The following is a 26,732-nucleotide window of genomic DNA, read 5'->3' as shown; positions in this document are numbered from 1 at the left end:
TCCCAGCTACTAGGGAGGCTGAGGCAGGAGAATCACTTGAATCTGGGAGGCGGAGATTGCAGTGAGCTGAGATCGTGCCACTGCACTCCAGCCTGGGCAACAGAACAAGAAGAAAGAAAGAAGGAGAGAGAGAGAGAGAGAGAGAGAGAAGGAAAGGAAAGGAAAGGAAAGGAAAGGAAAGGAAAGGAAAGGAAAGGAAAGGAAAGGAAAATCTATAACAGAGGCAAATCTTGGTGAAATTTCAGAAAAACCGGGTTAAAGATAAGATCTTTAAAACTTCTAGATCGTAATGGCTATTATTAAAAAGAGGAAGGATAAGTGCTGGTGAGGATGTAGAGAAAAGGGAACCCTTATACACTGTTGATGGGAATATAAATCAGTACAGCCATTATAAAAAACAGTATGGAGTTCCTCAAAACACTAAAAATAGAACTACTGTAGGATCCAGCAATCCTACTAGTCAGTATATATCCAAAGAAGTTGAAATCAATATGTCAAAGAAATATCTGCATTCCCATGTTCACTGAAGCATTACTCAGAATAGCCAAGATACAGAATCTACATAAGTTTCTATCAATGGATGAATGGATAAAGAAAATGTGGTATAGATACATAATGTAATACTATTCAGCCACTAAAGTCAGAGGAAATCCTGTTATCCTTGACAGCATCAATGAACCTGGAGGATGTATGCTAAGTAAAATAAGCCAGGCACAGAAAGACAAATACCATATGATCTCACACATAGGTGGAATCTGAAAAAATCAAACTCATAGAGAGTAGAATGGTGGTTACCAGAGGCTGGTAGGAGGAGGAGGGAATGGGGAGTTGTTGGACAAAGGGTATAAAGTTTCAGTTAGACAGGACAAAATAAAAGAGGATACAAACAAATGGAAGAACATTCTATGCTCATGGGTAGGAAGAATCAATATCGTGAAAATGGCCGTACTGCCCAAGGTAATTTATAGATTCAATGCCATCCCCATCAAGCTACCATGACTTTCTTCACAGACTTGGAAAAAACTGCTTTAAAGTTCATATGGAACCAAAAGAGAGCCCACATCGCCAAGTCAATCCTAAGCCAAAAGAACAAAGCTGGAGGCATCATGTTACCTGACTTCAAACTATACTACAGGGCTACAGTAACCAAAGCAGCATGGTACTGGTATCAAAACAGAGATACAGACCAATGGAACAGAACAGGGCCCTCACAAATAATGCTGCGTATCTACAACTATCTGATCTTTGACAAACCTGACAAAAACAAGCAATGGGGAAAGGATTCCCTATTTAATAAATGGTGCTGGGAAAACTGGCTAGCCATGTGGAGAAAGCTGAAACTGGATCCCTTCCTTACACCTTATACAAAAATTAATTCAAGATGGATTGATTCAAAGACTTAAATGTTAGACCTAAAATCATAAAAACCCTAGAAGAAAACCTAGGCAATACCATTCGGGACATAGGCATGGGCAAGGACTTCATGTCTAAAACACCAAAAGCAATGGCAACAAAAGCCAAAATTGACAAATGGGATCTAATTAAACTAAAGAGCTTCTGCACAGCAAAAGAAACTACCATCAGACTGAACAGGCAACCTACAGAATGGGAGAAAATTTTTGCAATCTACTCATCTGACAAAGGGCTAATATCCAGAATCTACAATGAACTCAAACAAATTTACAAGAAAAAAACAAACAACCCCATCAAAAAGTGGGCAAAGGATATGAACAGACACTTCTCAAAAAAAGATATTTATGCAGCCAAAAAACACATGAAAAAATGCTCATCATCACTGGCCATCAGAGAAATGCAAATCAAAACCACAATGAGATACCATCTCACACCAGTTAGAATGGCCATCATTAAAAAGTCAGGAAACAACAGGTGCTGGAGAGGATGTGGAGAAACAGGAACACTTTTACACTGTTGGTGGGACTGTAAACTAGTTCAACCATTGTGGAAGTCAGTATGGCGATTCCTCAGGGATCTAGAACTAGAAATACCATTTGACCCAGCCATCCCATTACTGGGTATATACCCAAAGGATTATAAATCATGCTGCTATAAAGACACATGCACACGTATGTTTATAGTGGCACTGTTCACAATAGCAAAGACTTGGAACCAACCTAAACGTCCAACAATGATAGACTGGATGAAGAAAATGTGGCACATATACACCATGGAATACTATGCAGCCATAAAAAATGATGAGTTCATGTCCTTTGTAGGGACATGGATGAAACTGGAAACCATCATTCTCAGCAAACTATCGCAAGGACAAAAAACCAAACACTGCGTGTTCTCACTCATAGGTGGGAATTGAACAATGAGAACACATGGACACAGGAAGGGGAACATCAAACACCGGGGACTGTTGTGGGGTGGGGTAATGGGGGAGGGATAGCATTAGGAGATATGCCTAATGCTAAATGACGAGTTAATGGGTGCAGCACACCAACATAGCACATGTAACAAACCTGCACGTTGTGCACAAGTACCCTAAAACTTAAAGTATAATAAAAATAAAATTTAAAAAAAAGACAGGAGGAATAAGTTTCTGAGATCTGTTGTGCAGCATTGTGAATATAATCAATAATAATATATTGTATGTTTCAAAATAACTAAAAGAGTAAATCTCAATGGCTGACCACAAAAAATGGTGAGGTAATGGATATGTTTATTGGCTTCAGTCAGTCATTCCACATTGTATGCATATATCAAAACATCACATTGTAACCCATTAATGTGTACAACTATGATTTGTCAATTAAAAGTAATATTAACTTTTGTTTAAGCTTCCAGATTTTTAAATATAGGTTATATTCAAAAGATCTGGATTCAAATTGGCAGTGAACTTCTCAACAGAATAATGGAAGCCAGAAGACAATGAAGTCATGACTTCAAAATTTATTTCCAACCTATCAAGTGTGAAAATTAACTTGAAATATTTTTAGGCAAAAAGTTCTTGAAAATTTACTTCCCATGTACTCTTTCTTAATAAACTATAGGAGAGTTTGTTTGAAAAGCTTAAGGGAATCAAGTGGTACAGGAAGGGGAAATCCAGGCAGAGTCCAATGAGTTCTCTAAAATTAAGGAGACAGAACTGAGAATCCAAGTGGACGAAGTTGGCTGGAGTTCACAGGACATAGTACCAGAGAGGAAAAAGATGCAGAGAGAATTCTAGACACCTTCAGAGTTTCCCTCTAGTAGTCAACAGAATACTGATCAACAAATGCATGCGAGGAAACTGCATAATGCTGGGGAAAGAGCCACCCAAAAAGATAAGAGGGAACAATCCCTGGTGCTCACATAGGTCTAGCAATAGTGTCTGTTCCTACCAGCTAAACTGGAAAATCTCATGACTCATAGGACACTGGATAGAGTACTCAGAAGGGCTTTGCCTCAGTAGTGGGGAAAAATTGTCTCTAGACTAAACATTGCTCTGATCTCACCTATCAAATCTGAAAACCAAGACTTGAAAGGATCAAGCTGTTTTCAAGTAACTTAATTGTGTTGCAGAACAAAGTTTAAGAATATTTATAGGAATACAAAAATATACAGCATCCCAAAAGAGAAAATTAACAAGTCTGACATCTAGTAAAAAATTACCTGATAGGCAAAAAATCAATAAAATACAATCCATAATGAGAAGAAAAGGCAACCAATTGAAATGGACCCAGATACGACACAGGTATTAGAATTAGCAAGCAAGGACATAAAAGCAATTATTTTAACTGTATTCCATATGTTCAGAAAGCTAGAGGAAAGGCTAAATATCTTTTTTTGTTTTCAGAGACAAGACATTGTCCTGTTGCCCAGGCTGGAGTGCAGTGGCAGCATCATGACTCACTGTACCCTTGAACTCCTGGGCTCAGAAGATCCTCTTGCTTCAGCCTCCCAAGTAGCTAGGACTACATGCACATGTCACCAGATGCAGGCTTTTTTTTTTTTTTTTTTTGAGATGGAATCTCGCTATGTTGCCCAGGCTGTTCTCAAGTGATCTTCCCACTTCAGCCTCCCAGAGTGCTGCGATTAAAGGTGTGAGCCACCACGCCCAGCCTGAATATCTTGAGATATGGAAGACATTTTTTAAAAGACCCAAATCAAACTAGAGATGAAAGCTATAATATCTAAGATAAAAAATACACTGGAGGGGTTAACAGCAGATTAGGTATCGCAGAAGAAAAGGCTAGTGAACTTGAAGATATATCAATAGAAGCTATCCAAAATGAAACACACTTGCATGTGTTTTCACAATGGCAAAAAAATAAAAAGACTGCAAAACAAAAATAGAGCATTGGTAAGCTATAGGACAATTTCAGGCAGCCAAATATACATGTAATTGGAATCCCCAATAGAGAGGAAGGAAGTGGCATAAAAAATATTTGTAGAAGTAGTGGCAGAAAAAAAGTCCAAATTTGCAGAAGTTAATTGATACTGTCTAAAGTTGAAAAAAATTAAAACTACCAATGTAAGGATGTTATTTAGAAATATAAGGTCATGCCGATAAAAACACCTGATAGAGCTGAAATTGCTTGGCTTTGTTGTAAAAGTGTAGACTGTGGCACTGGATTCCCTAAATTTGAATCTTGCCTGTGCCCCTTACTAGTTGCACAATTGTAAGCAAGTCATTTAACTGGTCTGAACATCGTTCTCTCATTTATAAAATGGGGATAAAAGTAATATCTACCTCATAAAGTTTTTTTGAGGATTAAGTGAGTTAATACTCATGAAGGCTTAAAATAATGTCCAGTACAAAGTAAGAACTCTATTGATAATAGTATTATCAGAGAGCAGACATTGAGAATGAGGAGATTGCTATTTCTTGCAATATGACTTATAATAATATTTTACTTTCTAACTATGCACAAGGTATTACTTGGATATAAATACATTTTAAATATTTCAGAAGAGTAAATTAGGGGTGAGGAAATGTAAATTTTTTCGCGAAGTTTGCTGTGCAGGGAAGGAGAGGGACAGGTGATAATTGGAGGGGATATGAAGTAGAGGAAAGTCATGGGTTTTTTTTGTTTGGTTGGTTTTAGGTAGGAAAGACATGAGTGGGTTAAAAATGGATGTGAAGTCAACTGTAGAGAGGGATAAATTGAAGCTATGGAAAAAAGAGTGTATTTGGCCAAAGCACAAATGAAGAGACATCTCTTCCATTTTAATCAGAAGGAAGGCAGAAGTAATGGATGTGGACCTAAGTGTGTTCAGAAGTTTGATATGAGAAGTTGAATTCATTATTTCACACTTACTGTTCTTTGTAAAATAAGAGGGCATTTACTGAGCATAAGCAGAAAAGTGGCAGAGTTGGAATTTTAAGGTAAGTACAAAAGGTTTGAGATAGCCATTATGATGACAAGTTAAAAAGAAAGCTGACCAAAGCAATGCAGAAGAATTTCAGGTTAGCACTGAAGGCCCAGGTGAGGTTTAGAAGCTATGCATTTGTGATGCAGTAGTACCGACCTCTTTGGTTATGTGATTTTCTCCAGTAGGGTGCTGCAACTCAAATATAGGAATGGAATAAGTGGGACTGATTCAGGGTTAGGATTTTATCAGGTTGGTATGTTAAAAGGACAATGGGGCAAGGGGATTGAGAATATTGAAAAGAGAGTATCTGAAGTGAGAAATCACAGATACTAAATAGGCTAAAGAAAGAAGCGAAGACAGGAAATAGCTGGTAGGTCGGAAGAAAGTATAGGAGTCAGCCTTAGCAGTCTCAACAAAGTTGAAGTATATATGTATTTGAAGAAAAAAAGAATTGTCGGCCGAGGGCAGTGGCTCACGCCTGTAATCCCAACACTTCGGGAGGCTGAGGCAGGTGTATTACTTGAGGCCAGGAATTCGAGACCAGCCTGGCCAAGATGGCGAAACCCCATCTCTACTAAAAATACAAAAATTAGCCAGGCATGGTGGTGCATGCCTATAATCCCAGCTACTTGGGAGCCTAAGTCAGGAGAATCGTTTGAACCTGGGAGGCAGAGGATGCAGTGAGCCAAGATCGCACCACTGTACTCCAGGCTGGGCAACAGAGTGAGACTCTGTCTCAAACAAAACGAAACAAAAATAAGAGAAAAGAGTTGTTAAGTAGAGGTTATAGTTAAGAACTGGGGTGTTTTAAGTTATGATTTCAGTGCAATTCTGAGTGATGTTGAAGTTCAGCATGTGGTCCATGAAAATGGGTGAATGAGGTGGAGCCCTGAGGTGAGAGTCACTGTTGGAGGGGATGTTAAAGAAGCTAGATGGCTAAAGCATTAGATGAGTCAGCCATGTGGTTGTTGCTGAAGTCACCCAAAATGATGGCAGAGGCAACGGGAGGAATACTGTGAGCCTGGAGCCAAGGTCTTCAATGAATGAGAAGGAGATATATGGAGGTCAAATCTGGCCTCATGAGCCTCTGCAGCCCCTTGAAGTTTTGGTGACTATACTGAACAATGTTTCACTTTAGACCCTGGATTTTTTGCCAGTGGTCTATGGATGGGCTTCTAAGGATCTGTGAGTCCTCTGAAATAGTATAGAAAATTATCTGTGCGTATTTATTAAATGCATTGTTTTTCCTCTGGAAGAAGGTTCATGACTCTCATCTAATTTAGAAAGGGGTGAGTGATTAAATAAAGGCCTAAAAATTACTGCCATAAAGGATTTATGTGCAGAATAACTAAATGAAAGCAATAGAAACTGCATGCAGACTGAGAAGAGCACACACCTATCAATATAGCTAAAAGTTTCTCTACCCTTAAACCAACACCATCATAGAAAGCTCATGTGCTGAGTGAGCAGCAGGGAGCTATGGCAGTAGCTAGGGCTAGTACTTGACTGTGCCATAAAAGAGCTGATAGACTGCAGAGACAGAGACAAGGGTCCAGAAATCCGAAGGGTAATTTACCGCTGAGGCTCAATAACTACTTAACTGGTAAAATCTTCAGGTGGCAGCTGTTAGATACATGCCTGAACTTTAAGTGACTTTAAACTGGCCTTTTTCACAAGAGCAGGCATTTCCAAAGAATATAAGGAACCGACCTCTCAGCAATATTTTTTGCAGACTGTAGAAACCGTGCCTGGTCATTTTCTTTCAGGATATGCTCAGCTTGGTTGATGAGGACTGTTGACCGTTCAAGACACTGGCGGCAATTAGCAACCTGCTGTGCCAACTTTCTCAGTTTCATAACCTTTAAGGAATTAGTAAAAGAAAAAAATAAGATAAAACATGCAGTGCTTAATTAAAAACAATAAAAAACAACATGAAGGAGGTATGCTGCAGTGATTCTAAAAATAAGGTTTATTAATATTCCATGGTCCCTGTACTAACCACTCACCATCTCACCCTACCCACTGTGTCTCTTGTGCCAACCCCTCCTTCTCTTGTCTACCGCTTACATACTTAGGCTGCAACACAGTCATATACTCTCGGTTATCTACCCCCTCTGTGTATTAGTAACATTAATTTTTCTGATTATAAATCAATGCATGCCCATTATAGAAAATTCAGAAAATAAAAAGTATAAAAGAAACACTACCACCCAGAGATTATAATTGTTTACATTTTTGTTTGTTTACATTTTGTTGTCAATATATTTTCACATATATGTTTACTAAAAAGTACCATCTTTTTCTTTATGAGTATCTACAGTTCTATGTATATATTTCTCTAAGTGTCTTTATGCATACCTGTGTGTTCACAAATCTGTATTCTTGGAAACTTTAGTTCCTGGATAAGCTATAACCACTCAGCATGGCACAAATTATTAGTGATCACTCTAGCCTCTCAAAACATCTCACATTATACACACAGCATGAACTTATAACCACTAACACTGACGAGCAAGCCAACAAGCCTAAAACCATATAGCTGTATGGAGGCTCACACTTGACCCTTATGATCATGATTCTTCAGTTCCCAGGCTAGAAACCTGAATGTCTTCACTGAGTCTTCTCTCTCTCTCATTCATCTTTTATATTTAAAAGTTCAATGTTTCCTATCATTTTCTTTCTAGCAATGCCTGTTGTGTTCTTCCCTCCCATTTGTGCTGCCACTACTCTGGTTTAGGTCTTTATCAACTCTTACAAAGCATCATTCCATAAGTCTCATAACTTGCTACCCTGACTTTGGTATCATCCCATTCTGATCTACCCTGCATACCTCTGCCATATCAATCCATCTTTCTCCCTTCCTAAGAAACTAGAATGGCTGCCCAACACTTTTCAGTTTAAGCCCAGAGTCCTCATCCTGGAATTCGTGGTCCATAATCCTGACTCACATTTCTACCATTACTTTTTTCCTTTTCATTGAGTTATAACATACAACAGTAAAGCACCCAAATCCTAAGTGTACAGCTCAATGAACTTTTGCCTACACATACACCCACGTAAACCAGGTCAAGATATAGAACATTTCTAACACCCCAGAATGGCCATCGTTTTTACTGGATTCAGAGCAGTAGGCCAAACATCACTTCTTTGCCTCTCTCCCTATAATCTCATTTCTTCTTGATTTCATGATCAGACCGGAATCATCTGGATCAAACTTTGATATTTGTAAAGTCAACTCTTCCTTGGATTCACTGAAGTGCTGTGCTTTACCTTTGTCTCTTTGATTTTGACAGCGATCATTTGCTTCCTCTGCTGGATAATCTCTACCAACTCGTCACATTCTTCCATAAGTTTTGCCTCATGCATAGCAGTATTCACCTGCCAAGAAATTTCAGAGTATTACACAGTGATTGCTGCCTTTGTCCCCTGCTGGCTCTAAAAGGTTCGGACTGACAGCTAAGCATGCACAACTTCTTCCATACCTCCCTCATAAGATCCACTCCTAGAAGAAGGGTAGAGATGATGATATTAATGATGCAAGGGCATTGAAGCACCACAGTTAGGAAGCTCTCCAGGCCTCTGGTAGATCATGATGGTTAATGGAAGGCTGGGCAGAAGGACAGATGAGATGGGGGCATGTTATTCCCACTGAACAATTCCCTTTACTCCAGTACCCTTTCCTCCTGCTGTTCTTTTGGAAAGAGGGTAAGGAGATTTATGTATGTCAAGAAAAGAGTATCCTCCTCCACAGGCACAATATTAAGATAACATTACAACAATATATTGTGCTAACAAAAATGTTTTCAGTTTTCCTTGTTCCCTTCTAATTTTTCACATTAAATATATCATTAAACGTATATTCACGTGTATATGTTTTTCACATAGTTGTCGTGTTTTAGTGGGTATTTCTTACCTTGGGCTGTCCAGTATCTGAATACCTTTCCTATTTTGGGATACTGGCTACATCAAAACATCTTTACTGCAAAGTCAGGGTTGGAAAAAAGAAACTACCATTCTTCATTTTCTTTCCATGGATTGATTTCTCCTTCTCCTCATCTCTATTATTATTGACATTAGATGGTACAGAGCCCCCAGGAGGGGCTAAAATGACAACAGGGGATTTGGGGGCTGCCCAAGTATAACAGGAAAGGAAGGAGAAAGGAACTAACATCTTTTTAGTACTTAACTTGCCAAGCACTTCATAGGTAAATTATTTCATGTAATTATCATAACAATTTTACAATATAGGAACCATGTTTATTCCCATTTCACAGATGGGGAAACTGAGGTGTAGAGAATTTTAGTGACTTGCTCAAAAATCACACAACTAATAAGCGGTAAAACCAGAATTCAAACCGAGTTCTGTCAAGTGAAACCCCTGGGCTGGCTGGGTGGGCGGGCGAGGTTCAGTTCCATTTCAGCAGCACACAGAGCAGTCATACAGGGAAGCACAAGCATTCCAAGAGTCTATTCAAGGATCACTCGAGCAGAGCTCTAGAAGGCTGAGGAACAGACAATGGGTTACTTGAGAGCATCAAAACTCAAGGGGCTAGATGTGCTTCATTAGCAAGATAGGGTTGCATTTCCAATTCCTATCCCTCTTCAGAGGGTTCCTCCATATTCTCCAACCCGAGCAAAATACCTGTCACTGGACCCTACTACCCCCTCTCTCATACTTGAAGCTCCCTGATGGCTAATTTTCTGTTTCCTACTTAACTGAAATAAAATATGTCTGTTGCTGAGTGACAATCTTATGTTGCTTTTTTCCATTTTCTAGGGCAATGCCACAATGGGGGCTTCTGTTTACTCTGAATGGCACTCTAGCCATTCTACTTTTTTTTCTCAGACACCTCACCCTTTCCCTAAATTGGATCTACCTTTCCAAGGCAGATATCTTACCAGCTCACGAACTCCTTTATCTGAGACTAAGAGATTCATTTAGTTTTCTCTGGGTCCTTGCTTATAGTATCTAGAAACTTAGACACTTGCCATTTATAATTTCTTTTTTAGGTGGCTACTGGTGTAGTACACAATGATGTCGTACCTGGTTTCTTAAAATGTAATCCTTGGACTAGCCTTTACATAACACTATATGCCAGGCATTGCTCTAATTAGTTTACATATATTGGCTCTCTCAATCCTCAAAACAGTCCCGAGGTAGGTACCTTCATCTACATTTGACAGATGAGGAAAACTAAGCACAGAGAGATTAAGTGACTTGCTTAAGGTTACACAGTTAGTACGTAGCAGAGATGAGATTTAGGCTGAGAGAGTCCAACACTAGAGCACTAGAGACTACACGTTTAACCTTACACATATGCTGCTCTCCAGTTGAGTGTAACAACACCCTTTTCTTCAATTTCTGAAAATCGTCATCTCTTTCAAATCATCCATCTTTATTCTGTCATCCGTTTCTCATTAGTCACTTCAGACTCCTTGTTGTTCCCCTAGAATGCCACGCACTTTCATGTCCTGTGCCTTTGCCCGAGACTGTCATTTTACTTGGAAAGTCATTTCCCCATCTGTTTATTGCACACATTTCTACTTATCTTTTAAGGCCCTTCTCAAAGATCATCGCTTCTGTAATTTTTCTCACTTGCTTGGACACAAGCAATTGATCCCCTATTTATATTTTCACATACTCTATATATAGTTCAATTATACCATTTCCTATATTTTATCATATTAGTCTGTCTTCCTCACTCCATCGTGAGTTCTGGAGGGCAAGAACTGTGTCTTATGTGACTATATCTATCTCCAGTATCATGATGGGCACATAGCAGATGCTCCGTAATTATTTGTTGGATTGAATTAAATGTGAAAAAAGATATCTTTTACTCCTCATTAGACATTTCCACTTTGTTACTCAAGTTACCCTAAACTCAGTAAGTCTAAAAACAAACATCGCCTTCTCTCCAGATCTGGCTTCCACCTCTGATTTTCCTATTTTCGTGTCAATGCTACTATCATTATTGCAGTTACTTGGGTTCAGTAAACTCTGACTGCTACTTCTCCTTTGTCCCCATATAAATTCACAGCAGTCCCAAAGTCCTTCCCTCCTTTCCTTTTTAATCATGCTAAATTTCCTCGGTGGCTGGTCCAAGTGCAGTAGTGTTTACAACTAACTGATCGCAAATAGTTACAGGTTTCTTTGTTCCTTCTCCACTCCCACTGCTTCACTTGACTACCCTTAAACAAAGTTATTCATTAATATAGTCAGGATCTGAGCCAAAGAACCAATAGGTTGAAACCCTTATCACCTATTGTGATAGGACTGTTGTTGCACAAACCTCGTTAATTAATCTCCCTACCTCCAGAATATTTCCTTTGCTACCCATCCTCATAATCCTTCCTCTACTCTGAAGCCAGGAAAAATCATGTCTTCATTACCAGACATCTTATCAAGCATTTTTTCTGTGCAAAGCATTATGCTAAGGCCCTGCCCTCAAAAAATTTGCAATCTGGATGGGGAAGAGCCATATACATATAAAAGAAAACAATCAAGGTAGCATAAATTAAATACTGAATGGGTGATGTAGACGATAATCTACTGAAATTAAAAGGAAAGATTACTTTTGGTGGGTAAGTGGAGGAAAGATGCATGGATGAAATGGAACTTGAATTAAACCTTAAAGATGCAATAAGACTTAGATTAAAAAGGTGTGAAGGAGAGAAATTTCAAGCCAAACAAATGAGATTGAACTTTATTTTTAGGCAATATGGTATCTTTAAGTAGTATTTTTGAGGGGAGGAAAGGTAAGGTGGTGCGAGAAGTACCACAGTGAACTTGTTTAAGAAGATGAACAGGGACTGATTTGATGGAGGGTAATAGTAAACCTGAGGACTATTTAGGAGGCTATTGTGATATGGACAGGGCATACCCAAGGAGAATATCAGAAATAGAAAGGAAATATCAAATATAAGAAGCACTCTTTTGCTTACATATCTTCAATTAGACAGCAAGCTCCTTGAAGGAAGATTTTACACTGCTTTGTCTCTCCCATTATAACTGGTACAAAGCCTTACAACAAACATTTACTGACTGATTTAGCACAGTAAAAAAAAATCAAAATAAGAATGCCAAGCATTATAAAATATACTCCAGTGAGTGTATTTTGTAGAGAAAATATAAGGTGAAATGAGGGAGCTAGGGTGGGAATGTTTTTTGGACAGTCACATCAGGGGAGATAAAACCAGGCACAACTAATAGAATGAAAAGTTGGCTGAAGAGGCACAGTTCCAAACTAAAGGTAAAGCAATGACATTAAAATCTTTTCATGTCAAGAAGCACCCCAGAAGAGCAGGGTCCTTAAGTGTTTTCTGAACAGGAAATACTTCAGGGAAAACCGGTCTTTGTGATGTGAATAAAACAACTCAAATTGCTTGTAAGACATTTGAAAGCCCCTGGTATTTTCTTTGTTTGAAGACATAATACATTGAGGTATTTCACTTGCTTATTAACGCTTAATTGAAAATAACTGGGTTACCTTAATAAGCATACTTGGCTGGTTGGTTGGATTGTGGAAGACCCTAGCTCTTTATTTGACATTCGCTCTTTGTATTAGGTTAGTGGTTTTGTCCAAATGGCTTTATGTCTGTGGAAAAAAATCTGTCCTCCTTGAAAATACCATTAGGTCAATCTTGGCAACCTACTTGTATAAATCCACCCACCCCAAAAAGACTTTTGGGAGGCAGTTTGTGATGTTTATGACTAAGAGTCTTAGCCTCAATCTTCCAAGTCCTAAACACTAGGCAACACAGGCTCCCTGGTAAGTCTCCAGGTCCTCTTCTCTGCTCTTTGCTCTTTTACTTTCTTCTTAAGGCAGCAAAAATTTGACTTGCATATTTCTTTCCGACTGCCCATCCTACCCTATTACCTCCCAGCCCAAAGATTGACTGTAGAGTAAGACCTAGTCTTCCCCAATTTCCACCTATTCTTAATACAAACACATAAGGCCCCTAATGGAAGGACTTTATCACTGTTCGATACAAGGAAATAAATAGGTGGGAGTTCACCAAAGCCATAAGTTGCAAAGATTTAAGAAACTGCAAAAAGTTATTTTGGCAATTGCTTCTCTTCTGTATTGAAATGTAAATGGGCTAGACCTTTTTACCCTTAGCTTCTTTCAGAGAGCTTATTTGATAGTTAGGACTTTTTTTTGGGGGGGGGGGGCAGGGGAGATATTCCATTGCTCATTCTACAGTTATTTTATTCCTGGGTTTAAAGTTCATCAGCCTTCCCTCCAACCCACTCCCACGATAACTTCCCCACTTCCACTTTCACCTCAGCTTAGTCACATCCATCAGTCCTATAGAGCATTGCACAGGAGTTCAGAAGGCACTGAGATTTCCTGTTCAGATGGAACAAGATATATGAAATAGATGATCCCATATACCCAGACTCAAGTGAAATGCAATAATAATAATAATGATAATAATAATAATAATTATATGGCAAGGAATTCCTCACTGGCTTCTCCATCTCAGTGCTCTCCACTCTACAAAGTAAATGCCAATCTAGTTTATTCTCTGAAATCTTCTGCCCAAATAGATCTCCCTTCCACCAGAATATTGTGAAATTTTGGCATTAAAGATCATTTGGGGAAGTTTTTATTTCAACAAACATTTATTGAGTGTCTCCCACATACCACAGTATATCCCACATGTATCCAGCATAGTGCTGGGTTTCCCTGAGTGGGATATAATGATGAAAAAGACTCAGCTTCTGCCTTCGAGGCACTTACAGTCTAGTAGAGACTATGAGTGTGAATACAACTAATTATAATTTAAGGATCAGCAAAACAAGTAATGTAATAGAATACAATTAAAGGTGTATGAGATCATAGGAAAGAGCAAATTTGGAAAAGGACAATCAGAGGATTAGATAAAGTTTCACGTAGCTGAGCTGGTCTTCAAGGATGAGCAAGACTTGGGCAGGTAGAAATGGAGCTTAAAGGGAGACAAGTTTAGGCAGAGTGAATTACATGAATAGCATGAGCAAAAGCATAAGCAGAAAAATAGAATATGTGCTTGGTTAAAGCAGATCAGCCTGACAGATGTAATGGAGGCAAATAAGGCTAGAAACAAGGGTTGGAGATGTATTATGGAGAGCTGTGCTGTCATTTTGAGTCTCTGTAAGTACTTGGATAAAAATGTCAGGATCTTAGCATTATAGTAACACCTTAAGAATTGTTAATTGACATCTTAGTTGAGAGCAAGGTGAAGAGAGAAGGCAGACACAATACATGAAGAACTGGGAGGGGGACACAACAAACTTTCCACTTTCTATTATTGCCCAGGACCACTCAGATGATCACTATCCCACCTCCTCAGACTCCATAACAGAAAAAAGAGGCTGAGTTGGGCTTTATTTAATAAGCAGTCACTTTCTGTGCAAAGGAGACGAGAAGGAAAAGTGAGAGGTAAATCGGACATGTGATGAATTATCAAGAAATTATCATGAACAGCCTTGTCACCTTACTGAGCTGCAAATAATTCATTACTTTCTTAAAATGATGCATTTAAGAAAACAATGTTTATGAAGCAGACATAGCATTTGCTGTGGCAGCATCAAAGCTAAGGTGTTAACCCAGATCACACTTTAAGGATCCTTCTCTCTCTCTCCTTCCACTCTCACACTCTCTCACACGCACACACATACACACAAAACATCACTACCACTAGCACTAACATCATGATAGCCACCAGCACTATAGCCCTGTTATATCAGGAATTTTCAAATGTATAAAAGGAAGAGGAAGAAGAGACAATCTTCTTTTTTGTTTTCTAAAGGTAAACACTGCAACATTTCAAAGATGGTCCTTCCAGCTTTACGTAAATATGACTAAATGAAGCAGGGATTTTAAAAAATTGGTTATACCTATTTCTTTAGACTTGAAAGAGGGTGGTCACTTAAAGGAGCAAGAAATATATGAAATTATTAATAGAATTTTTAGTCATCTGTACTGGAGTAACTACAGTTTAGCAAGCAAAAAAAAAATACTGAGACATAGTTATGCAATCTACAGCTTCAGTGTGTAATTTTTTTGGCCAGGGAGGGGGTGAGGGATTAGGAGGGTAGAGGTAGCTGGGAGATTGGCTGTTAAAGTTAGAAAAGTAGTGTGGATGGAGAGGTGGCAGCCAAGCCATTTCTAGAAGTATAACTATCGTAGTGAATTGGGCTCAGGGACTCATGCTATGTGAGGCCTTCAGATAGACATTAACTGACAGAAAAGTTTTCTATCAGCTTGTGGGAGGAGTACATAAGAGTTAATACTTTTATAGTGCTAACCACATGTTAGGCACTATTCTAATTGCTTCATGTATTTTCACTTGTTTACTTTTCCCATTAACCCCATAAGGTAGGCACTATTATTACCATTCCCATTCTACAGAAGAAGCCGAGAAAACACAGAGGTTATGTAACTTGCCCAAGGTCATATAACTAGTAAATATCAGAGCCAGGATTCGCACTCAGGCAGTCTGGCTCATGTCTATGATTTTAACCACTGTGTGTGTGCGTGCGTGTGTGTGTGTGTGAGACAGAGCCAGAGAGAGAGAGGCTGTGCTCACAAATATATGCTTCTTTTTCCTTTAGAGTTGCCTCTCACGACAATCACAATCTCTAGAGTTAACCATTGCAAATATTTTGTGTATTTCCTACCTGACTTTTGAAAAAAAAAGTACCTGTATAGAAATACATAATACAACATATTTTAAAAGCATAGACAGTTCACACACACATATATACACACATATATTTTGTATGTACTTTACCCTATGTCTAACTAATAAAAATAATGGAGACAGAGGGTGAGGACAATCTGCTCCATATACATGCCTTAGGAATGGCATTATGCCGTGTGGCAATTCTGTGTTGATTTTGGAGTCCTTTCTCCTCAGGGAACAGACAACCAAACCTTTATAGCCTTAGGCTTAGTTACTGTCTCCCTCATATTCTCTTTGTAAGCAAAGTAACTGTTTATTTTTTATTTTTTTAGATAGAGTCTTGCTCTGTTGTCCAGGCTGGAGTGCAGTGGCGTGATCTCGGCTCACTTCAACCTCCACCTCCCAAGTTCAAGTGATTCTCCTGCCTCAGCCCCCAACCCCCCCCAACCCCGCCGAGTAGCTGGGACTATAGGCATGCGCCACCATTCCCGGCTAATTTTTGTATTTTTAGTAGAGATGGGTTTCATCATGTTGGCCAGGCTGGTCTCGAACACCTGACCTCAAACGATCCATCCACCTTCGGCCTCCTAAAGTGCTAGGATTACAGGTGTAAGCCACCACGTAACTGTTTGGAACATGGAAGAAAAAGGTGGGAGATATAACCTAGGTTTTTCATCTGGTATTTTATGTACATAGCTATAAAATTTTTTGTGAAATGAGGCAGAAACCTCCTTTGTATCTCATCAGAACCATGTAATTAGATCTTAAAAAGACTGAAGAAATAATCGATTCCTACTCCATCACTTCAGAGATAGAAATATGGGGCCTAGAGAGGGGAGAGGCTCATCCAACATCGCATTGCTACTAAATGACAGGGCAAGGCTTGAGCCAGATCTTCTGAGTCCTATCCAGTGTTCTTTCCAATCTACTGCTTGTTTTGTGAAGCATGGCACTTGCTTATAGATCCCTCTGAAGAAATAAAACTGTCTAGCTCTCATCCTTGTGTATTTACCCTAGAAATATGAGCATTTATGTCCACACAAAAACCTTACATGAATGGTCATAACAGCTTTGTTTCTATTAGCAAAAAACTGGAAACAACTGAAATGCTCTTCACTGTGGGCACATATAAACAAATTGTAGAATATTCACATAGTAGAATACTACTTAGTAATAAAAAATCAAAAACTATTGATGTACACAACAAATTGAATGGCTCTCAGGGGCATTATGATGATTAACATAGCAAATCACAGTATTTTACATACTATATGATTCCATTTACATAACATTCTAGAAATGAGAAAATTATAGTAATGATGAACATATCAGTGGTTGCTGGGGGACAGATGTGCCCATAAAGAAGTAGCACAAATGAGTTTTGGGGGGATGATAAAACAATACTGTCCTAATTACAGTGGTGATTACAAGAATCTATAAATGTGATAAGATTAATAGAACTATCCGCCCCCCCTCAAAAAAAGTTGAGTGCGTGCAAACCTGGTGAAAATCAAATGAGGTCTATAGTTTGCTCAATAGAATTACTGTACCAAGGACAGTTTCCTAGTTCTGATAGTTGTGTGGTTATGTAAGATGTTAACATTGGAGAAGGTTAGTTAAATGTATGTGGGAACTCTCTGTATTATTTTAGCAACTTTTACGTAAGATTAAACTTATTTTTAAAAAGAAAAAAGAAAGAAAACTCTCTAAAAGTCCCATAATGTTTTAGGCAGGCCTGGTCAACCAACATTTCTGTAGTTTTCTGAAGTCCTAATACATCTTCAGGCCTTTGCTCAAATGACGTTCTCTCTCTCTCTCACAGACATACACACACGCACACACACACACACTCACCCCACTCTGTAACCTAGTTTATTTTTATCCCTAATACTTATAACCCCTAATAAAAATATGTTTGTTTATTGTGTGTCTCCTCCCATTAGAATGTAAGCTCCTTAAGTTTAAGCACTTTGTTTTGTTCACCGTTCTAACACCTAGAATAGTGCTTGTCACACAGTAAATGCTCAGTAAATATTTGTGGAGTGAATGAATGTGTGTAGGCCTTGAAATAAAGGTATTATGAAAAAAGGTATTGTATATTATGTTACATTTCTTTATTACAGGAGACAAATTTCTCTTTCATTTTATTTTTGTACATTCAAAATAGTTTTCTTTTATCTGTTGTGTCATTTAAATATTGTTTTCTGAATTATGAAAGATTTGGAGAGACATTGGAATAAAAACACCTCTAGGAGACCTAAGAGATCCTAGGAGACCACATATTCTGAAATATTTCCTTTCCCTGTGTTAAAATAAAGAAAAAGTTGCCTTTCCTAGGTGCTTTACTCACCTGGGCTTTACTTACTCCTATGATGCATAAAAGATTGTACTTACAACATCTGGCCACCAGATGGCACTGTTTATCCAAATATCCTTTCTCAGTACCTATTCGTGTATCAAGCCATGTGCTGGGTATAAAAAAAAAGGATAGGACACCATACTCGGCCTGAGAGCTTAGTCCGGTGGGGAGACAAATCGGTATATAGAAGTGCTATGACGAAAGTATGCACAGGTTACCCTGAAGACACAGAGGAGGAACACCTGAACCAGATGAGGGAGGCAGGGAGTGAGGCTTAGAGCATGGGTGATGGCTTCTTGAAGGAGGTGAAGGCTGAACTGAGCAGTACACCTACAGACGGAAAATCGAAGGAGTGTAGGTTCTGTGAAGACAGGTGCCATGTTCACCATTATGTGGCCAGTGCCTGGCCCAACGCAGAAATGCGCTTAAATATTTGTGGAATGAATGAACAGCATATAAAGTACAGATGGCAAAAGGGCATCACTAGATGTGCTAGTACTCTATATTATCTTCAACTTTCAGAATAACTCTTCAAACTACATACTATCATCCTATTTTTTAGATGAATAAAATGAGGTTCAGTGTACGCAGCTTATAAAACAGAGCCAGACAGACTCAAGTCTATCACTTTTCTTTCCACTTACTGTCTCCCAGTGAGCATATTACTATTAATAAGTCAACTCATATTCTGTTTAAAAGGATTTGGAAAAGTGCTTCACAATATTGACATTCCTCCAAAAACAAGATAAAATATATTTACTTAATCGTTCCTTTTTAAAACTTTTAAATTGATTTGTTTATTTTCACGTTAAAAATAGAATCAACTAAAAAGTTAAAATAATGGTATATTCTCAAATCAGCTACCCAATTTCTTTAAGTAATAATGAGACATATACATGCCTTTTCAAGACAGGTTAAAGAATCAAATAGCAGATTGTTAACCTGAGATATTAACAAAACAAAAACATTCTAGTAATATTTCAGCTAATATGCAAAATTCATAGTTTCATATTCTAGCAGTAAAAAGAAGCACTGACAAAGATTGTGTTTTTTACACGAAGTGAGAAGATCTGTGTAATACTACATTACAAGATCAAAAGGACGTTAACTGTTTTACTGCTTTATAATGCTTATGGGAGATATTTCAATAATAGCACTGCTTTTCAGAAAGCCATAAGAACATGAAAGATTATAGACAGACATCACTCTTACCATGGAGGATACGTCCAATTCTTGAAGCAGTCAACACTCATTTATGTGGATACATTACAGGTCATTTCATATTACCATTGAACAAATTTTACTGTTATTATGTGCTAGGCATTTTAGTAAGCACTTAGCAATACGCAAGATAGACAAGGCCTCTGCCATCATCTCGTGAATCTTATAATGAGAAGGGAAGCAGATACTGAGCAGTTACCTGTTTGAGGAGTGCTACAAAAGAGGTTTATCATGTAATAAGGATAATCTTTGGGTGCTTATAAGATGGGGATTTAACCAACAGTTGTCAAGTGGGGAGCTTAGATGGTCAAGGAAGGCTTCCTAAGGATATGATATTTTTAAAGAATGAATAAGAGTTAGAGGAAGGGGAGATTCACAGCAGAGAAGACGAAGACAGCAAAAAGGTCTAGAAGACCATGCTAGAGAGGTAGGTAGGGTCCAGATCATAATGGGTTTTAAAGGCAGTGGAGGAACCATTAAAGGGTTTGTGGTAGGGAGTGACATGACAGGTTTTGCATTTTACAAGTTCATTTACACAGCAATGTGGAAAATGGATAGGAGGGGAACCAGATGAGCCAGAGAGACCAGTTAGAAACTGCAGTTTCCAAAATGATTGTGGCATGGCCATGGCTGCTACCTTCAGGAAGCTTCTAGTCCAACCAAGGAAACAGCCTGTAACCAAGAAATTCCTTCATGGAAGAACAGGCAGTCTAATAGAGCTTTGCACAGGCTGTTCTACCCAAGTTCACGTGACTAGTGGGTGACAGAGCCAGCAGGAGAACCCAGGTTTCCTGATTTCTAGTCTAGGGCTTTTTCCAAGGCCATCCTTTTCACTGCCTTCACAACCAAGGAATTATGGAAGGGGAGGAGAACAAGGCAAGCCAGTGAATGTTTCCACCTTCTTAAGTCTCAGATCACATTGTGGGGAGCATTTAGCCACTCTCTGTACTCAAGTCTGACATAAGCACTCCTCCCAAGACATTTGTTTCTGAGGGATGGATTCACCATCCTGATACTCCCTGTATATACACAGAGCAAGGAATCTCTACTGGGAGGGTCAGGAAATTTGAACTCTCATAGCTAAGGTCAAAAAGGGCATTGTTCTGAGAAAGAGGTCATTCTTTCTGAGACAGGGATCTCTGGATTACAAAAGGGAAAAAATCTGATTCCAGGCAGACAGAAAACAGTCTGATTCCAGCCCACTAGAAGAAGCAAGGGCCCAAGTGGAAGAGTGAAAATAGCTGAAGAAGAGCCTATGTTGCTTCTAAGCTGAGGGAGTAGAGAAATAACATAGAGAAGTACCAGGAAAGAGCCTGAAAGACAAGGACCAGAGGAATTCTGTTTGTAAGCATCAGAGGGAAGGGAAGCCTCAGAATAATAACCAACACTGAACTCTGTGACTGGGCAACAAAGAGGTCTTGAGAACATATTTCCAGGGATCTCAACTACCTTGTGAGTCAAGAAATAAACAAAGGGGTTTCTATGGGGAAAACCCCAAGGGGGTCAGAGGCCCTGAATAGGATGGGCCAGGTGCAGTGGTTCACACCTGTAACCCTAGCACTTTGGGAGGCTAAGGCAGATCACTTGAGGTCAGTTTTAGGTTCAGCCTGACCAACATGGTAAAACCCTATCTTTATTAAAAATACAAAAAATACCCAGGCATGGTGGTGCACGCCTGTAATCTCAGCTGCTCAGGAGTCTGAGGCAGGAGAATTACTTGAACCTGAGAGGCGGAGGTTGCAATGAGCTGAGATTGCGCCACTGCATTCCAGCCTGGGTGACAAAGTGACACTCTTTCTCAAAGAAAAAAAAGGTATAAAAAAACAGGAGGGTGGAGCCAAGATGGCCGAATAGGAACAGCTCCAGTCTATAGCTCCTAGCATGAGTGATGCAGAAGATGGGTGATTTCTGCATTTCCAACTGAGGTACCAGGTTCATCTCACTGGGGAGTCTCAGAAAGAGGGTGCAGGACAATGGGTGCAGTGCACCGAGTGTGAGCTGAAGCAGGGCGAGGCATCGCCTCACCCGGGAAGCTCAAGGGGTGAGGGAATTCCCTTTCCTAGTCAAAGAAAGGGGTGACAGACGGCACCTGGAAAATTGGGTCACTCCCACCCTAATACTGTGCTTTTCCAATGGTCTTAGCAAATGGCACACCAGGAGATTATACCCTGTGCCTGGCTCAGAGGGTCCTACGCCCATGGAGCCTCGCTCATTGTTAGCACAGCAGTCTAAGAACAAACTGCAAGGCGGCAGCCAGGCTGGGGGAGGGGCGCTCACCACTGCCCAGGCTTGAGTAGGTAAACAAAGCGGCTGGAAAGCTTGACCTGGGTGGAGCCCACCACAGCTCAAGGAGACCTGCCTGCCTCTGTAGACTCCATCTCTGGGGGCAGGGCATAGCCAAACAAAAGGCAGCAGAAATATCAGCAGACTTAAATGTCCCTGTCTGACAGCTTTGAAGAGAGGAGTGGTTCTCCCAGCACACAGCTGGAGATCTGAGAACAGACAGACTGCCTCTTCAAGTGGATCCTTGACCTCTGAGTAGCCTAACTGGGAGGCACCCCCCAGTAGGGGCAGACTGACACCTCACACGGCTGGGCACTCCTCTGAGACAAAATTTCCAGAGGAACGATCAGGCAGCAACATTTGTGATTCACCAGTATCCGCTGTTCTGCAGCCTCCGCTGCTGATACCCAGGCAAACAGGGTCTGGAGTGGACCTCCAGCAAACTCCAACAGACTTGCAGCTAAGGGTCCTAACTGTTAGAAGAAAAACTAACAAACAAAAAGGACATCCACACCAAAACCCCATCTGTATGTCACCATCATCAAAGACCAAAGGTAGATAAAACCACAAAGATGGGGAAAAAACAGAGCAGAAAAACTGGAAACTCTAAAATTCAAAGCACTTCTCCTCCTCCAAAGGAATGCAGCTCCTCACCAGCAATGGAACAAAGCTGGACAGAGAATGAATTTGATGAGTTGAGAGAAGAAGGCTTCAGACGATCAAACTACTCCGAGCTAAAGAAGGAAGTTCGAACCCATGGCAAAGAAGTTTAAAACCTTGAAAAAAAATTACACGAATGGCTAACTAGAATAACGAATGCAGAGAAGTCCTTAAAGGGCCTGATGGAGCTGAAAACCACAGCAAGAGAACTACGTGATGAATGCACAAGCCTCAGTAGCCGATTGGATCAACTGGAAGAAAGGGTGTCAGTGATGGAAGATGAAATGAATGAAATGAAGCGAGAAGAGAAGTTTAGAGAAAAAAAGAATAAAAAGAAATGAACAAAGCCTCCAAGAAATATGGGACTATGTGAAAAGACCAAATCTACGTCTGACTGGTGTACCTGAAAGTGACGGGGAGAATGGAACCAAGTTGGAAAACACTTTGCAGGATATTATCCAGGAGAACTTCCCCAATCTAGCAAGGCAGGCCAACATTCAAATCCACGAAATACAGAGAACACCACAAAGATACTCCTCGAGAAGAGCAACTCCAAGACACATAATTGTCAGATTCACCAAAGTTGAAATGAAGGAAAAAATGTTAAGAGCAGCCAGAGAGAAAGGTCGGGTTACCCACAAAGGGAAGCCCATCAGACTAACAGCGGATCTCTCGGCAGAAACTCTACAAGCCAGAAGAGAGTGGGGGTCAATATTCAACATTCTTAAAGAAAACAATTTTCAACCCAGAATTTCATATCCAGCCAAACTAAGCTTCATAAGTGAAGGAGACATAAAATCCTTTACAGACAAGCAAATGCTGAGAGATTTTGTCACCACCAGGCCTGCCCTAAAAGAGCTCCTGAAGGAAGCACTAAACATGGAAAGGAACAACTGGTACCAGCCACTGCAAAAACATGCCAAATTGTAAAGACCATCGAGGCTAGGAAGAAACTGCATCAACTAACGAGCAAAATAACCAGCTAACATCATAACGACAGGATGAAATTAACACATAACAATATTAACCTTAAATGTAAATGGGCTAAATGCTCCAATTAAAAGACACAGACTGGCAAATTGGATAAAGAGTCAAGACCCATCAGTGTGCTGTATTCAGGAAACACATCTCATGTGCACAGACACACATAGGCTCAAAATAAAGGGATGGAGGAAGATCTCCCAAGCAAATGGAAAACAAAAAAAGGCAGGAGTTGCAATCCTAGTCTCTGATAAAACAGACTTTAAACCAACAAAGATCAAAAGAGACAAAGAAGGCCATTACATAATGATAAAGGGATCAATTCAACAAGAAGAGCTAACTATCCTAAATATATATGTACCCAATACAGGAGCACCCAGATTCATAAAGCAAGTCCTGAGTGACCTACAAAGAGACTTAGACTCCCACACAATAATAGTGGGAGACTTTAACACCCCACTGTCAACATTAGACAGATCAACGAGACAGAAAGTTAACAAGGATACCCAGGAATTGAACTCAGCTCTGCACCAAGCGGACCTAATAGACATCTACAAAACCCTCCAACCCAAATCAACAGAATATACATTTTTTTCAGCACCACACCACACCTATTCCAAAATTGACCACATAGTTGGAAGTAAAGCTCTCCTCAACAAATGTAAAAGAACAGAAATTATAACAAACTGTCTCTCAGACCACAGTGCAATCAAACTAGAACTGAGGATTAAGAAACTCACTCAAAACCACTCAACTACATGGAAACTGAACAACCTGCTCCCGAATGACTACTGGGTACATAATGAAATGAAGGCAGAAATAAAGATGTTCTTTGAAACCAACGAGAACAAAGACACAACATACCAGAATCTCTGGGACACATTCAAAACAGTGTGTACAGGGAAATTTATAGCACTAAATGCCCACAAGAGAAAGCAGGAAAGATCTAAAATTGACACCCTAACATCACAATTAAAAGAACTAGAGAAACAAGAGCAAACACATTCAAAAGCTAGCAGAAGGCAAGAAATAACTAAGATCAGAGCAGAACTGAAGGAAATAGAGACACAAAAAAACCTTCAAAAAATCAATGAAACCAGGAGCTGGTTTTTTGAAAAGATCAACAAAATTGATAGACCACTAGCAAGACTAATAAAGAAGAAAAAACAGAAGAATCAAATAGATGCAATAAAAAATGATAAAGGGGATATCACCACCAATCCCACAGAAATACAAACTACCATCAGAGAATACTACAAACACCTCTATGCAAATAAACTAGAAAATCTAGAAGAAATGGATAAATTCCTCAACACATACAACCTCCCAAGACTAAACCAGGGAGAAGTTGAATCTCTGAATAGACCAATAACAGGCTCTGAAATTGTGGCAATAATCAATAGCTTACCAACCAAAAAGAGTCCAGGACCTGATGGATTCACAGCCGAATTCTACCAGAGGTACAAGGAGGAACTGGTACCATTCCTTCTGAAACTATTCCAATCAATAGAAAAAGAGGGAATCCTGCCTAACTCATTTTACGAGGCCAGCATCATCCTGATACCAAAGCCAGGCAGAGACACAACCAAAAAAGAGAATTTTAGACCAATATCTTTGATGAACATTGATGCAAAAATCCTCAATAAAATACTGGCAAACCAAATCCAGCAGCACATCAAAAAGCTTATCTACCATGATCAAGTGGGCTTCATCCCTGGGATGCAAGGCTGGTTCAACATACGCAAATTAATAAATGTAATCCAGCATACAAACAGAACCAAAGACAAAAACCACATGATTATCTCAATAGATGCAGAAAAGGCCTTTGACAAAATTCAACAGCCCTTCATGCTAAAAACTCTCAATAAATTAGGTATTGATGGGACACATCTCAAAACAATAAGAGCTATCTATGACAAACCCACAGCCAATATCATACTGAATGGGCAAAAACTGGAAGCATTCCCTTTGAAAACTGGCACAAGACAGGGATGCCCTCTCTCACCACTCCTATTCAACATAGTGTTGGAAGTTCTGGCCAGGGCAATCAGGCAGGAGAAGGAAATAAAGGGTATTCAATTAGGAAAAGAGGAAGTCAAATTGTCCCTGTTTGCAGATGACATGATTGTATATCTAGAAAACCCCATTGTCTCAGCCCAAAATCTCCTTAAGCTGATAAGCAACTTCAGCAAAGTCTCAGGATACAAAATCAATGTGCAAAAATCACAAGCATTCTTATACACCAATAACAGACAAACAGAGAGCCAAATCATGAGTGAACTCCCATTCACAATTGCTTCAAAGAGAATAAAATACCTAGGAATCCAACTTACAAGGGATGTGAAGGACCTCTTCAAGGAGAACTACAAACCACTGCTCAATGAAATAAAAGAGGATACAAACAAATGGAAGAACATTCCATGCTCATGGGTTGGAAGAATCAATATCATGAAAATGGCCATACTGCTCAAGGTAATTTATAGATTCAATGCCATCCCCATGAAGCTACCAATGACTTTCTTCACAGAATTGCAAAAAACTACTTTAAAGTTCATATGGAACCAAAAACGAGCCCGCATCGCCAAGTCAGTCCTAACCCAAAAGAACAAAGCTGGAGGCATCATGCTACCTGACTTCAAACTATACTACAAGGCTACAGTAACCAAAACAGCATGGTACTGGTACCAAAACAGAGATATAGATCAATGGAACAGAACAGAGCCCTCAGAAATAACACCGCATATCTACAACTGTCTGATCTTTGACAAACCTGACAAAAACAAGAAATGGGGAAAGGATTCCCTATTTAATAAATGGTGCTGGGAAAACTGGCTACCCATATGTAGAAAGCTGATACTGGATCCCTTCCTTACACCTTATACAAAAATTAATTCAAGATGGATTAAAGACTTACATGTTAGACCTAAAACCATAAAAACTCTAGAAGAAAACCTAGGCATTACCATTCAGGACATAGGCATGGGCAAGGAATTCATGTCTAAAACACCAAAAGCAATGGCAACAAAAGCCAAAATTGACAAATGGGATCTAATTAAACTAAAGAGCTCTGTACAGCAAGAGAAACTACCATCAGAGTGAACATGCAACCTACAGAATGGGAGAAAATTTTTGCAATCTACTCATCTGACAAAGGGCTAATATCCAGAATCTACAGTGATCTCAAACGAATTTACAAGAAAAAAAACAAACTACCCCATCAAAAAGTGGGCAAAGGATATGA

The 26,732-nt window shown here is 39.5% G+C and overlaps 1 protein-coding gene across 5 annotated transcripts in view; it reads right to left on the bottom strand.

The window, feature by feature from the left end:
- The window catches only part of MID2 (midline 2), a 112,339-nt gene that overhangs the window by 26,446 nt on the left and 59,161 nt on the right, over positions 1-26,732 (bottom strand). For all 5 annotated transcript variants that reach the window (XM_055268276.2, XM_055268272.2, XM_055268271.2 and 2 more), the window contains exons 4-5: positions 8,590-8,697; positions 7,030-7,178 (exon numbers count right to left, since the gene is read on the bottom strand). In XM_055268276.2, coding sequence (XP_055124251.1) covers positions 7,030-7,178; positions 8,590-8,697 — 257 coding nt within the window. The remainder of the gene's footprint in view (positions 1-7,029; positions 7,179-8,589; positions 8,698-26,732) is intronic.

Source organism: Symphalangus syndactylus, chromosome X (assembly GCF_028878055.3).
Source record: "Symphalangus syndactylus isolate Jambi chromosome X, NHGRI_mSymSyn1-v2.1_pri, whole genome shotgun sequence".
In the NCBI taxonomy this organism is placed as follows: Eukaryota; Metazoa; Chordata; class Mammalia; order Primates; family Hylobatidae; genus Symphalangus; species Symphalangus syndactylus.
The sequence above is the reverse complement of the archived record's forward strand: the minus strand, read 5'-3'. Positions and strand labels throughout refer to the sequence as shown.